A 15,457-nucleotide genomic window follows, 5' to 3' on the forward strand; every position below is an offset into this window, starting at 1 on the left:
AGCAGACAAGTGGATGGAATGAATTGTAGAGAAATGCAAGAGAAACTACTCCAGTAGAAATAATGGAAAATATTATTTTAAGCAGTGAGAGATCTATAACTAGTTCAGAGGGATCTTGGGACAAATTGGAAATAGACGTGCATTCCAAAAAGCATTCCAACTGTCTACTGGATATTTTCCTGAAGTGAGTTTAATCGAAGAAATTGAAGTCAATGTAGAGCTTGGAGAGGTTCAGAAAGGCATATTGAACTAGAGACCACAGTCATTACATGAAGGAGAGATTCAAACTTTTGTTTTAAGAATTGGGATCAGAATAAATCTCTTTTCACTGGAGGAGAGAAATCTTTGCAGTTCTCTAAATGTCCTGTCATCAAATAAATTCAAAGCTGAGATCACTGGATTCTTTTAGAACCCAAAGATCTAGTGTTAAGTGTGACGAGATACACATAAATTAAGATGTTTGCTGGCCTGGGCCAGCACCAGTGGCATCAGCAGTTGGTCTGCCACCTGTCCTCAGGGGTGGGAGAGATAAGGAACACAATGAAGCAGCATTTGGAGATGTTAATGAAGGAGCCATCAGTCTGGGTATTGTCAAGATCGGCTCCCCCTTTGAACCCTGAACTGTTTGAAGTGTGATGGACAGGCGATACCCCAGCAGGGGGATAAAAAGGGACAGGTTCGCTAAGGCAAGGCACACACGACATCACGAGGTAACGAGACACTGGAAGCAGTGCTCCCCCTGCAAGTCGGCGGGAGTCGTTTGGAAGGCTGGTTGCGGAACCAAGCCATAGACGCACAGGGTGGAAAGGTACGGTCAGCGGGAACCCGGTGTATGTCCACCCTTGCTTGGGTGCCAGGTTCACTGCAGAGGATCGACCGCATCTGGAGGAGGGGTCACAGTCAGTGATCTCAGGTGACATCACAAAGGACTCGCCAGAAAAGCTGCTTGTGAGCAATATCGCAGGTCTGTGTGTGGAAGCCATTTTGAATGATCATTTGTTCTTGTTCTCTCTCTCCTTCTCCCACATTGTCCATCGCCACAGCAACGATTACTGCGAACTGAACTAAATTGGACTGAACTCTGCGTCACTTTGAAATTGGTCATTTACCCCTAGACAACGATAGAGCTTGATTGATCCTGTAATCTTAATTCGGTGTACATGTGTGTTTATCATTGCTGAACTGTTGCATTTATTATCCTTTCGATTACTGTGTTGCTCGTTTCTTTAATAAAACTTTCTTAGTTCTAGTAATCCAGACTCCAACTGAGTGATCCATTTCTGCTGGTTTGGCAACCCGGTTATGGGGTACGCAACATAAGAATAAGGTAAGAAAGTGGGCTTGAGAGATCGGATCAGTTATGATCACATTGATGCTCCCCGGCTACTTCTACTTCTTACATTCTTAAGGGATATTCACTTCTTTTCCTCAAATTCACTATTACACATCCACCCCAAGCCAAATTAATGGGTAACAGTACCACCTTATCATGACTGAAGTCAAGACAGATATGGAAATTTGCTACCATATTAGTTTAAATGCACTTAGTGGTAGCTAGTTATATAAGGTGGCTGGAGAAAAATGTTGACAAGATTGAGTAGTAAAGTGGGAGAAATCTCTAAAAGAGGACAAATAGCTGCATGAAGCAGTTGGGACTAAGTAAGCAGTTATTTGCTTTATAATATAAACTTTTCAGCAACTTTAAAGTTCAAAAACTTCATTCTATTATCAAAGTATCTACAGTATATGTTACCATTTACTGCTCTGAGATTTCCTTGCAGGCATTCACATTAGAATATGTACAATAAAAACTAAACAGAAATAAAGCCTGACAAACAACATGCAAAAGAAAGTAAACTCTGCAAATACAAAAAAAATAAATAATGCTGAGACCAGGAGTTGGACAACCCTTGAAAGTGAGTCCATAGTTTGAAGAATCGCTGTAATGTTTAGGTGAGTGGGGTTACCCATGCTGGTTTAAGAGCCTGATAGTTGAATCTGGTGGGTCCACGTGATAAACTGAATGGGAAGTTCACATGAGTTTTGATACGCTCCTGGCCATATTTCCAAGAACAGGCCAGAGAGAAATATGTTCTTACAGAGCTGGCAAATTAAAATGCAGATCTCACTCCACAATTGCATTGCCTATTATCTATTCATTCAATATGCAGGCAAGACAAGTTCTGCAACCACTTTCTCAGTAAGTGCAGTTGTCGAGGACATACAGGAGGGAGTGAAAAGCAGCAATCCAAACTAAACAAGATCAGAGGTTCAAGATAAATTTTATTGTACAGTACAAATACGTCACCACATGCAACCCCAAGATTAATTTTCCTGTGGGCATACCCAGCAAAACTATAGAATAGTAACTATAACAGGATCAATGAAAGATCAAGTACAGTGCAGAAGACAAAAAACTATGCAAATACAAATAAATAGCAATAATGAGAACATGAAATAACAAGATAAGGAGTCCTTCAAGTGAGATGATAATAAATATAATAATTGTAAAATGTGTCTCAGAGAACAAACACCCACTCATGCAAATAGGAGTTAGACATCTCAACAAGTTTAGAGCAATTTGAAAAAATTTAATTCATTGCATCTATCCATTTAAGTGACAATCAACAATTGGCAATAAATATTCAACCAAAACTATAATGCTCCTCCTAAGGAAACAAATTGGTCAAATTTCTGCAGACATCAAAGCCACGACCTTAACAACTAACCTAAAAAGCATATGATGTTCAGTTTATTTACAGATGAAGTAGCTCATAAATAGATGTGGTTGATGCTAATTAGCTGGTTTTAATTTAAGATCACAAGACATAGGAGCAGATTCGGCCATTTAGCCCATCGAGCCTGCTGCATCTTCCATTGCTATTGATTTATTATCCGTTTCAGCTCCTTCTCCCTTGACCTTTAATGTCTGACTAATCAACCCCCACTTTAAATATACTCAAAGACTTTGTCTCCACAGCTGTCTGTTTCAATGGATTCCACAGATTTACTAATCTCGAGCTAAAGAAATTCATCCTCATCTCTGCCCTAGACGGACATCCCCCTACTCTGAGGCTGTGCCTTCTGGTCCTAGTCTTCTCCACTCCAGGAAACATACTCTCCACATCCACTCTGTCTAGGCCTTTCAATATTCAATAGGCTTCAATGAGATTCCCCCCTCTCATTCTTCTGAACTCCAGTGAGTACAGGCCCAGAGTCATCAAACACTTCTTATATGTTAACCTGCTTCCTCAGCAATACCTGCCTCTCCACCTATGTATGTATCGTACACAAATTTGGCCACAAAGCCATCAATTCCATCTTCTAAATCTTTGACATGTTACAAAAAGAATCAATCCCAATACCAACCCCTGCAGAATTCCACTAATCACTGGCAGCCAACCAGAAAAGGCCCCCTTTACTCCTACACATAGCTTCCTGGCGGTCAGCAATTCTTTTATCCAAGCTGGTATCTTTCTTGTAGTACGGCATCCACTGACTCTCTTTTGTCTATCCTGCTGGTTATTTCCCCAAAGAATTCCAACAGATTTGTCAGGCAAGATTTTCCCTTAAGCAAACCGCACTGACTTTGGCCTATTTTGTCATAAACCTCCAAGTACTCTGAAACTCCTTAATAATGGACTCCCAACATCTTCCCAACCACAGAAGTCAGGCTAATTGGCCTATTATTTCCTTTCTGTGGCCTCTCTCCGTTCTTAAAGAATGGAGTGACATTTAGAATCTTCCAGTCCTCAGAATCCATTCCAGGATCTAGTGATCATTACTAATTCCTTCATAATCTCTTCAACTACCTCCTTTAGAACCCTGGAGTGTAGTCCATCTGGTCCATGTTGCAGCATGCTACAAACTGGGTACCTTGTGGAGAGGCAGGATATTTAACAATTTGTGTTGTTGGATTGTGATGTAAAACTGATTTTTCTTATAGTTTAGCTTTATGCTCATTTGTATTTTATATAATCACACACACATTATATATATGATTGCTCAGTGACTTTTTCAATGGATACAGTTGCCTCTGTATTTTTCTGGGAACTTCTTGGTTTCAGTGGCTGTTATCACATTATTTGAATGTGGTTATTTGATTGGTTAACTGTTATCTATTGGAATTTCAATGGATTTTTCTATAATCTGAAGTTTTGTATGAAACCACACCACCTTTGTCTTTTTCCCTCTGCCTTTTGTTCTTTTTGTTCTCCCTCTCTCCCTCTTCTTTCCTCTTGTAACAGTTAATAAAGCAATAGTACGCGGTATGTTTTATACTACAGTCTTTACTTTCAAAGATCATTTGGATTGCAAAAGCATCAGAATCCAATATGTGTACTCTAGACATTGTGATCAGTTTACCAGCGTACTTTAGCACTTGTGCCTTCATTAAAACTATATAATCTGCCTCAATGCTATCACTCTTCTTCATAAACTGAGCCTCTCAGGTCAGACAACACACATAAAAGTTGCTGGTGAATGCAGCAGGCCAGTCAGCATCTCTAGGAAGAGGTACAGTCAACGAAGAGCTAGTAAGAGATTTGAAAGTGGGAGGGGGAGGGGAGATCCAGATTGATAGGAGAAGACAGGAGGGAGAGGGATGGAGCCAAGAGCTGGACAGTTGATTTGGAAAAGGAATATGAGAGGATCACGGGACGGGAGGACTAGGGAGAAAGAAAGAGGGAGGGGTGAAGCCCAGAGGATGGGCAAGGAGTATAGTGAGAGGGCTTCCCTAGGCCTCCCATCCCATGATCCTCTTATATCCCTTTTGCCAATCAACTGTCCAGCTCTTGGCTCCATCCCTCCCCCTCCTGTCTTCTTGTATCATTTCAGATCTCCCCCTCCCCCTCTCAAATCTCTTACTAGCTCTTCTTTCAGTTAGTCCTGACGAAGGGTCTCGGCCTGAAACCTCGACTGTACCTCTTCCTAGAGATGCTGCCTGGCCTGCGGCATTCACCAGCAACTTTTGAGCGTGTTGCTTGAAATTCCAGCATCTGCAAATTTCCTCGTGTTTGCACTCTCAGGTCAGAGCTGGCCTAATAACAGATCACCATTATTGGGTGAAAACTCAAGAGTTGGCAAAATGAGAGAATCTGCACATTTTGCTTAACATCCAGAGAGTTCCCCTTTCCTATTCTTTAAGAAAAAAAATGGTTCACAGATAATTAAAGTTAATTGGGAACAAGGCTATCAGCTTTTCCAATCAACTCTAAATAATTTCACCTGTATTTCCAAAGTTCTATTTGGACCTCATGACGTGAAGGTCTTCATTATCACTTGTATTAATTCCAAAGCTTTCACAACACAATCCCAGTAAAATACACATCAATGTTTCAATTCACAGCTTATTTTAAAGCCTCATTAAGCAGCAATTTCTGATCCGCGTGTGGTAGTAAATGAATATTGTCATTTTGTTGTTCCGCATTTTTGAGAAGTTTTGTGAATTGTGATGTTTAATGCATTTTGTTTGTTATTGAATGTAAAATTATCAGTGACATTCAAGATTAGAACCTTGCATTTTCTTGCCAGCAGAAAACCTTTGCAGAAATACGAGTATGCCCCTCCTTCCCTCTCCTAATTAATCAGCATTCTCTATTTTTATAAATCCTAATATAAGCGATGCAGGAAAATAACAGCACAATACCAAAGACGAATAATACACCAATTGTCTCTCTCCGATATAAAACAAGAAAACAAATAACATTTGATAAATGGTTTTCTATTCTGGAACTCAACCAACTACATTATGCCAAATGATAATATGTATTTATGTTGCTTATTATAAACTATACTGTTTTTACTGAGAGGACAGCTATATGAATTTTTGCAATAATCACCGTGAAATAGTGACAAATGAAACAAACATATCCTTAATCAAATAAGACTTAGCATGTAACAATATTAGTATAATGCATTCATGCTTTTGTATTTCAATCCAAGCGTGTAAAGGGGTGTACTGTAAGGCAACGATTTAGCTCTATTTAATTAATTCTCGAGGTGCTTACCTTAAATAGCCCATGTCTGCTGTTCCGTTGACCAAGCCAAACACTGATTCCTGGGCTGAATGTGGTCTGGGGGGGATCTATGACACGCTCATAAATCCTATGGAAAAGAGCACATTATTCCCTCAAGTTAAAAGCTGTTGCCCAAGTCTTTGCAAAGCCTCCTGTAAATATTAAATGGAATTTTTAAATAGTTCACATGAACAGATGAATATCATCAGTTGATGTGTTGTGATGTATTAAATTTTGTAAAATATATTATATGAAAGTCTGAACAATGCCAAGCAACACTTTAGCTTTCTGTGAGTTTGCAGCATGCAAGGTATATGTATAAGTTAAACACTGTAGGTTTGGTAAATATTTGCTAATAGTGACTGAATTATTTCTTAACCTCAAGGCACCAATAGCATGAGGACAAAAAAAATGGAGCTTATCTGTCTTTGGTCACAATGCTTGTGGATTGAACCCCATTTATTGAGGCAACCTTCACTCATTTTCTTGGGACTTCACCTAGCCTGAGGAATCACTATCAATCATTGCCGAGGATGGACCGAGTGTGATTTCACAAGTCGGAATTTGGAGCTCCCCCAACAACAACAGCAATCAAGACCCCCAAAGACAGCAACAATGAAGTGGAGACTAAGAATCATGAGCCCTGAAATCTTATTAACTCACTATATAGTATTTAGTGTGGTTTATTTCTGCTTTGTGTTTTATAATAATAAATTGGGCTTAAATTACTTTGTTGTTTTTATACTCTTATTACCACATTTCCCAGATACTCGAATTGGTTTGGGTCTTTTGGGACGGATCAAATCAGCCCACTACGATTGATTTTCCTCCTTCATTTTCAACTGCATTGAAAGCGCTTGTCAATGTATCATTATAATCAATTTTCTACTTCAAAAATTAAAAAAATTAAATGTCTATCTATTTTTCGAATCAGCCGTTCTCCAGGCGGTGGACAGATGAGCAAATGATCAGATTCCTTTGGGAAATTCAAAAATTGCAAACTCTGCAGTCTCAATTATTATGCAAGTATAAAATTTTTTTAAAATGAATAGACATAAACAATTTTTCCTGTCAATCATTCTTTTAAAGTCACCTTCATATGTCATAAACTGTAAATGGTATTCACTTAACTCTGTTAGCCAGCAAGAAAGCCCAATTCTTTGTAGATCCTATAATCTACTCCTGAAAAAAAATTAGCAAGAATAGAGAAACACTGACATCTGTGACTCTCTCTACAACCTCCTAAAAAAACATATTTGGTGTGTTAGACTTTTTTTTAATCCATGCACCATAGAAAGCATTTCATCTAGGTGCACAAAGGCTTGGTATGACAACTGCTCGATGCATGCCCACAAGAAAATGCAGAGTTGTGGACACAGCTCAGTACTTCACAGGAATCAGCCTCCCCTTATTGGACTGTATATATACTTTTCACTGTCTCATAAAGCAGTCAGCATAATCAAAGACCTCTCCCAGACTAGACATTCTCTCTTTTCCCCTCATCCATCATGCAGAAGATACAACAGCCTGAAAGCACGTATCACAGGCTTCTACCCAGCTGTTTCCAGATTCTTGAATGTACCTCTTGTACAAGATGGGACTCTCTACCTCACAATCTAACTTATTATGATCTTGCACTTTATTGGTTGCCTGCAGTTTCACTTTCTCCGTAGCTGTTGCACTTTATTCTGCATTGTTATTGTTTTACATTGTTCTACCTCAATGTGCTATGTAATGATCTGATCTGTATGAACAGCATGCTATCTCGGTACAAGTGACAATAATAAACCAAAGCCAGAAGTTGAAGTATAATCACTGTTACATTGCACCTGATTTGAACACAGTAAGATCACAATCAGTAGTGATATATATTCCACATCATCTCCTCCACTCTCAAGCGAGGGATAAATGGAAAAAAAAAGAGGCTAGCAGAGATAAATTCCGTTTTATCTTCCCCAAAATATGAGCAGAGTTAGGCCATTCGGTCTATAGGATCTGCTCTGCCATTCCATCATGGCTGATTTATTATCCTTCTTAATCCTATTCTCCTGCCTTCTCCCGGTAACCTTTGATGCCCTGACTAATCAAGAACCCATAAACCTCAGAATCAGAATCATTTCATTGCCAGTATGTGAGACACATTAGAATTGATTGTGGTTCGGTGCTACAATAAAACACAGGCCAATAACATAACAGACAACAAAACAGCAACCACCAATTTATAAGACAATAGTGCAAACAGCTACAATCAAAAATTAGCAGAACGGTCACCTGCGTAAACATCAATCAAACTGAAATGTGAACATATGAACAGAGCCAATAATTATCAACAGAATAAGGAGAGAAGGAAAAACCGTTTAACAGATGTTGCGCAAGGACAGCTAGGGTTTGAGGGCATTACAGTTTAAATATACCCAACGACTTGGCCTCCACAGCCATATGAGTCAATGAATTCCACAGATTTACAACCCTCTGGCTAAAGAAATCCCTTTTCATCTCTGTATCAAAGGAATATCCTATTCTGAGGCTGTGCCATATAAAGGGCATACATATCCACCCAAAGCAAGAGAGTACTTTTTTTAAAAATACCTCATTCACACTGTGGCAACTTTGACTGAACAATATTCTCAAACCTGAACTGTGGTGTTGACCATCAATCTGAAATTTTAAAGTGAAGCCTCAACCAGAGTACTACTGACTGAGCCACTGTCGATACAACAAGAGTGACAGGAACACTGAAGGAAAGAATACAATGAAGAAAACAACCCTTCAGTTATCTCAGCATGCCCATGGACTTGAAGGCTTTCTTCTACCTTAAATCTTAAATGGCAATTACAGAGACTCAGCTGGCACCAGGGCAGAAATGGATTCTCAATATTCCTGGATTTCAGTGCTTTAAAAGGGATAGAGAGGGCGGAAAAAGGGGAGGAGGGGTGGCATTACTGGTCAGGTATACTATTACAGCTACAGAAAGGGTGGGTAATGTAGCTGGATCCTCTTTTGAGTCAGTATGGGTGGAAGTCAGGAACAGGAAGGGAGCAGTTACCCTATTGGGAGTATTCTATAGGCCCCCTGGTAGCAGCAGAGCTACCAAGGAGCAGATTGGGAGGCAGATTTTGGAAAGTTGCAAAAATAACAGGGTTGTTATCATGGGTGACTTTAACTTCTCTAATATTGATTGGCACCTGATTAGTTCCAAGGGTTTAGATGGGGCAGAGTTTGTTAAGTATGTCCAGGACAGATTCCTGTCACAGTATGCTGACAAGCCGACTAGGGGGAATGCCATAGTAGATCTAGTATTAGGTAACGAACCGGGTCAGGTCACAGATCTCACAGTGGTGAGCATCTGGGGGATAGTGACCACCACTCCCTGTATTATGGAAAAGGATAGAATCAGAGGACAGGAAAATCTTTAATTGGGGAAGGGCAAATTATGAGGCTATAAGGCTAGAACTTGCGGGTGTGAACTGGGATGGTGTTTTTGCAGGGAAATGTACGAAGGACATGTGGTCGATGTTTAGGGATCTCTTGCAGGATGTTAGGGATAAATTTGTCCCAGTGAGGAAGATAAAGAATGGTAGGGTGAAGGAACCAAGGGTGACAAGTGAGGTGGAAAATCTAGTCAGTTGGAAGAAGGCAGTATACATGAGGTTTAGGAATCAGGGATCAGATGGATCCATTGACGAATATAGGGTAGCAAGAAAGGAGCTTAAGAAGGGGCTGAGGAGAGCAAGAAGGGGGCATGAGAAGGCCTTGGCGAGTAGGGTAAAGGAAAACCCCAAGGCATTCTTCAATTATGTGAAGAACAAAAGGATGACAGGAGTGAAGGTAGGACCGATTAGAGATAAAGATGGGAAGATGTGCCTGGAGGCTGTGGAAGTGAGCGAGATCCTCAATGAATACTTCTCTTCGGTATTCACCAATGAGAGGGAACTTGATGATGGTGAGGACAATATGAGTGAGGTTGATGTTCTGGAGCATGTTGATATTAAAGGAGAGGTGGTGTTGGAGTTGTTAAAATACATTAGGATGGATAAGTCCCCGGGGCCTGACAGAATATTCCCCAGGCTGCTCCACGAGGCGAGGGATTGCTGAGCCTCTGGCTAGGATCTTTATGTCCTTGTTGTCCACAGGAATGGTACTGGAGGATTGGGGGGTGGCGAATGTTGTCCCCTGTTCAAAGAAGGTAGTAGGGTAATTATAGACCAGTGAGCCTTACGTCTGTGGTGGGAAAGCTGTTGGAAAAGATTCTTAGAGATAGGATCTATGGGCATTTAGAGAATCATGGTCTGATCAGGGACAGTCAGCATGGCTTTGTGAAGAGCAGATCGTGTCTAACAAGCCTGATAGAGTTCTTTGAGGAGGTGACCATGCATATAGATGAGGGTAGTGCAGTGGATGTGATCTACATGGATTTTCGTAAGGCATTTGACAAGGTTCCACACAGTAGGCTTATTCAGAAAGTCAGAAAGCATGGGATCCAGGGAAGTTTGGCCAGGTGGATTTGGAAATGGTTTGCCTGCAGAAAGCAGAGGGTCATGGTGGAGGGAGTACATTTGGATTGGAGGGTTGTGACTAGTGGTGTCCCACAAGGATTGGTTCTGGGACCTCTACTTTTCGTGATTTTTATTAACAACCTGGATGTGGGGGTAGAAGAGTGGGTTGGTAAGTTTGCAGACGACAGAAATGTTGGTGGTATTGTGGATAGTGTAGAGGATTGTCGAAGATTGCAGGGAGACATTGATAAGGTTGTAGAAGTGGGTTGAGAAGTGGCAGATGGAGTTCAACCCAGAGAAGTGTGAGGTGGTACACCTTGGAAGGACAAACTCCAAGGCAGAGTACAAAGTAAATGGCAGGATACTTGGTAGTGTGGAGGAGCAGAGGGATCTGGGGGTACATGTCCACCAATCCCTGAAAGTTACCTCACAGGTGGATAGGGTAGTTAAGAAAGCTTATGGGGTGTCAAGGGATAGAGTTTAAGAGTCGCGAGGTAATGATGCAGCTCCATAAAACTCTGGTTCGGCCATACTTGGAGTACTGTGTCCAGTTCGGTCACCTCACTTTAGGAAGGATGTGGAAGCATTGGAAAGGGTACAGAGGAGATTTACCAGGATGCTGCCTGGTTTAGAGAGTATGCATTATGATCAGAGTTTAAGGGAGCTAGGGCTTTATGATCAGAGTTTAAGGGAGCTAGGGAGAGAAGGAGGATGAGAGGGGACATGATAGAGGTATACAAGATAATAAGAGGAATAGCCAGAGTGGATAGCCAGCGCCTCTTTCCCAGGGCACCACTGCTCAATACAAGAGGACATGGCTTTAAGGTAAGGGGTGGGAAGTTCAAGGGAGATATTAGAGGAAGGTTTTTTACTCAGAGAGTGGTTGGTGTGTGGAATGCACTGCCTGAGCCAGTGGTGGAGGCAGGTATACTAGTGAAATTTAAGAGACTACTAGACAGGTACATGGAGGAATTTAAGGTGGGGGGGTTATATGGGAGGCGGAGTTTAAGGGTCAGCACAACATTGTGAGCCAAAGGGCCTGTACTGTGCTGTACTACTCTATGTTCTAATTTTCTGGGAAAAGACTGACACTATTCACAAATATTCATTCTTCGAACTGAAAAGAGATATAACATTGAACTGAGCAAAGGATGATATTTCAGAAAAAGATTCCAAAACAATTTTTGTTAATTCCCAGCTTACAAATAGTTGGGCAAGCTCGCACTTATTCACTCTTCCTTGATAGCTCGAGTTGTTGTCATTCACCCATTACTCTTTGTGATGATGTGGATAGATGCAATCCGAAAGAAAAACACTCAGAACTGCACATCGCCAAGGGCCTGCTTAGATAAAAGCTTTTATTATAGCAGAGGAATATTTGTGATTAAGTTTTTAAACAACCCTTTCAGAGCTAATTGGTAGAAGAAACAACAAAATCAAGTTCTTAAATAGACATGACAGGATCTGAACGAATACTGAAAAATACTGCAGATGTTCAACAGGCCAACCAGCATCTACTGAATGAGAGGGGAAAAAATTCTGACATTTCAAACCAACATCACTACGTGAAAGGTTATCAACACCGCAAGGATAAGTGCCAGGAGGGAGATCAGTGGGGAGGGATGGGGGTGACAAATGGACAAGGGAGTCGCGTAGGGAGCGATCCCTGCGGAAAGCCGGGGGGGGGGGAGGGAAAGATGTGCTTAGTGGTGAGATCCCATTGGAGGTGGCGGAAGTTACGGAGAATAATATGTTGGACCCGGAGGCTAGTGGGGTGGTAGGTGAGCACCAGGGGAACCCTATTCCTAGTGGGGTGGCGGGAGGATGGAGTGAGAGCAGACGTACGTGAAATGGGGGAGATGCGTTTGAGAGCAGATTTGATAGTGGAGGAAGGGAAGCCCCTTTCTTTAAAAAAGGAGGACATCTCCCTCGTCCTGGAATGAAAAGCCTCATCCTGAGAGCAGATGCGGTGGAGACGGAGGAATTGCGAGAAGGGGATGGCATTTTTGCAAGAGACAGGGTGAGAAGAGGAATAGTCCAGATAGCTGTGAGAATCAGTAGGCTTTCCGCAGGAATCGCTCCCTACGCGACTCCCTTGTCCATTCGTCCCCCCCCATCCCTCCCCACTGATCTCCCTCCTGGCATTTATCCTTGTAAGCCGAACAAGTGCTACACATGCCCTTACACTTCCTCCCTTACCACCATTCAGGGCCCCAGACAGTCTTTGCAGGTGAGGCGACACTTCACCTGTGAGTCGGCTGGGGTGATATACTGCGTCCGGTGCTCCCGATGCGGCCTTCTCTATATTGGCGAGACCCAACGCAGACTGGGAGATCGTTTTGCTGAACACCTACGCTCTGTCCGCCAGAGAAAGCAGGATCTCCCAGTGGCCACACATTTTAATTCCACATCCCATTCCCATTCTGACATGTCTATCCACGGCCTCCTCCACTGTAAAGATGAAGCCACACTCAGGTTGGAGGAACAACACCTTATATTCCGTCTGGGTAGCCTCCAACCTGACGGCATGAACATTGACTTCTCTAACTTCCGCTAATGCCCCACCTCCCCCTCGTACCCCATCCGTTTTTTATTTTTATACACACATTCTTTCTCACTCTCCTTTTTCTCCCTCTGTCCCTCTGACTATACCCCTTGCCCATCCTCTGGTTCCCCACCCCACCCCCATCCTTCTCCCCTGACCTCCTGTCCCATGATTCTCTCATATCCCTTTTGCCAATCACCTGCCCAGCTCTTGGCTCCATCCCTCCCCCTCCTGTCTTTTCCTATCATTTTGGATCTCCCCCTCCCCCTCCCACTTTCAAATCTCTTACAAACTCTTCCTTCAGTTAGTCCTGACAAAGGGTCTTGGCCTGAAACGTCGACTGTACCTCTTCCTAGAGATGCTGCCTGGCCTGCTGCGTTCAACAGCAACTTTGATGTGTGTTGCTTGAATTTCCAGCGTCTGCAGTATTCCTGTTGTTTGAGATTCTTGGATAATTGGGATCTCTTCTGGGGGAAGTATGACCTGTTCAAAAAGGACAGGTTACACCTGAACCCAAAGGGGACCAATATCCTGGCGGGAAAGTTTAATAGAGCTGTTAGGAAGGGTTTAAACTAATTTGGCAGGGAGATGGGAACCGGAATGATAGAGCAGAGGAAGGGGAAAACAGAAATAAATCTAAGATAGTGAGCAGTAAAGATGTCAGGAAAGACAGGCAGCTGATGGGGCAAATTTGTAGCCATTGGGATGAGTTGCAGTGCAATAAAGTTGCAGTGAAATCAAAGCGAAAAGTATCAAATACTGGTCTTAAGGTGTTGTAGTTGTACTTAAATGCACGCAGCATAAGGAATAAGGTGGATGATCTTGTCGTACAGCTACAGATTGGCAGGTATGATATTGTGGCCATCACTGAGATCTGGCTAAAAGATGCATGTCTCTGGGAGCTGAACGTCCAAGGATACATGGTGTATCGGAAGGATAGGAAGGTAGGCAGAGGGGGAGGCGTGGCTTTATTGGTAAGAAAAGATATTAAATCATTAGAAAGAGGTGATATAGGATCGGAATGTGCAGAATCTTTATGGGTTGAGCTAAGAAATAGCAGGGGTAAAAGGACCCTGATGGTAGTTATTTATAGGCCTCCAAACAGCTGCAGGGATGTGGACTACAAATTACAACTGGAAATAGAAAAGGCTTGTCAGAAGGGCAGTGTTATGATAATTGTGGGGGACTTTAACATGCAAGTGGATTGGGAAAATCAGGTCGGCACTGGATCTCAAGAGAGAATTTGTAGAATGTCTGCGAGATGGCTTTTCAGAACAGCTTGCTGTTGAGCCCACTAGGGGATCGGCTGTACTGGATTGGGTATTGTGTAATGAACCGGAGGTGATTAGAGAGATTGAGGTGAAGGAACCCTTAGGAGGCAGTGATCATAACATGATTGAGTTCACTGTGAAATCTGAAAATGAGAAGCCGAAATCTGATGTGTCAGTATTTCAGTGGAGTAAAGGAAATTACAGTGGCGTGAGAGAGGAACACACATAAAAGTTGCTGGTGAACGCAGCAGGCCAGGCAGCATCTCTAGGAAGAGGTGCAGTCGACGTTTCAGGCCGAGACCCTTCGTCAGGACTAACTGAAGGAAGAGTGAGTAAGGGATTTGAAAGTTGGGGGGGGGGGGGGGGAAGAGATCCAAAATGATAGGAGAAGACAGGAGGGGGGAGGGATGGAGCCAAGAGCTGGACAGGTGATAGGCAAAAGCAATACGAGAGGATCATGAGACAGGAGGTCCAGGAAGAAAGACAAGGAGTGGGGGGGGGGGGGGAAGAGACCCAGAGGATGGGCAAGGGGTATATTCAGAGGGACAGAGGGAGAAAAAGGAGAGTGAGAGAAAGAATGTGTGTATAAGAATAAGTAACAGATGGGGTACGAGGGGGAGGTGGGGCATTAGCAGAAGCTAGAGAAGTCGATGTTCATGCCATCAGGTTGGAGGCTACCCAGACGGAATATAAGGTGTTGTTCCTCCAACCTGAGTGTGGCTTCATCTTTACAGTAGAAGAGGCCGTGGATAGACATGTCAGAATGGGAATGCGATGTGGAATTAAAATGTGTGGCCACTGGGAGATCCTGCTTTCTCTGGCGGACAGAGCGTAGGTGTTCAGCAAAGCGGTCTCCCAGTCTGCGTCAGGTCTCGCCAATATATAAAAGGCCACATCGGGAGCACCGAACGCAGTATATCACCCCAGCCGACTCACAGGTGAAGTGTTGCCTCACCTGGAAGGACTGTTTGGGGCCCTGAATGGTGGTAAGGGAGGAAGTGTAAGGGCATGTATAGCACTTGTTCCGCTTACACAGATAAGTGCCAGGAAGGAGATCAGTGGGGAGGGATGGGGGGACGAATGGACGAATGTTGCCCATCCTCTGGATCCCCGTCCTCCCCCCCTTGT

General features: G+C 42.8%; 1 protein-coding gene across 5 annotated transcripts in view; it reads right to left on the minus strand.

The window, feature by feature from the left end:
- LOC140205268 (protein kinase C-binding protein NELL1-like) overlaps positions 1 to 15,457 on the minus strand; it is a 1,028,119-nt gene that overhangs the window by 956,885 nt on the left and 55,777 nt on the right. For all 5 annotated transcript variants that reach the window (XM_072272741.1, XM_072272739.1, XM_072272737.1 and 2 more), the window contains one exon: positions 6,009 to 6,105. In XM_072272741.1, coding sequence (XP_072128842.1) covers positions 6,009 to 6,105 — 97 coding nt within the window. The remainder of the gene's footprint in view (positions 1 to 6,008; positions 6,106 to 15,457) is intronic.

The sequence above is a fragment of the Mobula birostris genome, chromosome 11, assembly GCF_030028105.1.
Source record: "Mobula birostris isolate sMobBir1 chromosome 11, sMobBir1.hap1, whole genome shotgun sequence".
Classification (NCBI taxonomy): Eukaryota; Metazoa; Chordata; class Chondrichthyes; order Myliobatiformes; family Myliobatidae; genus Mobula; species Mobula birostris.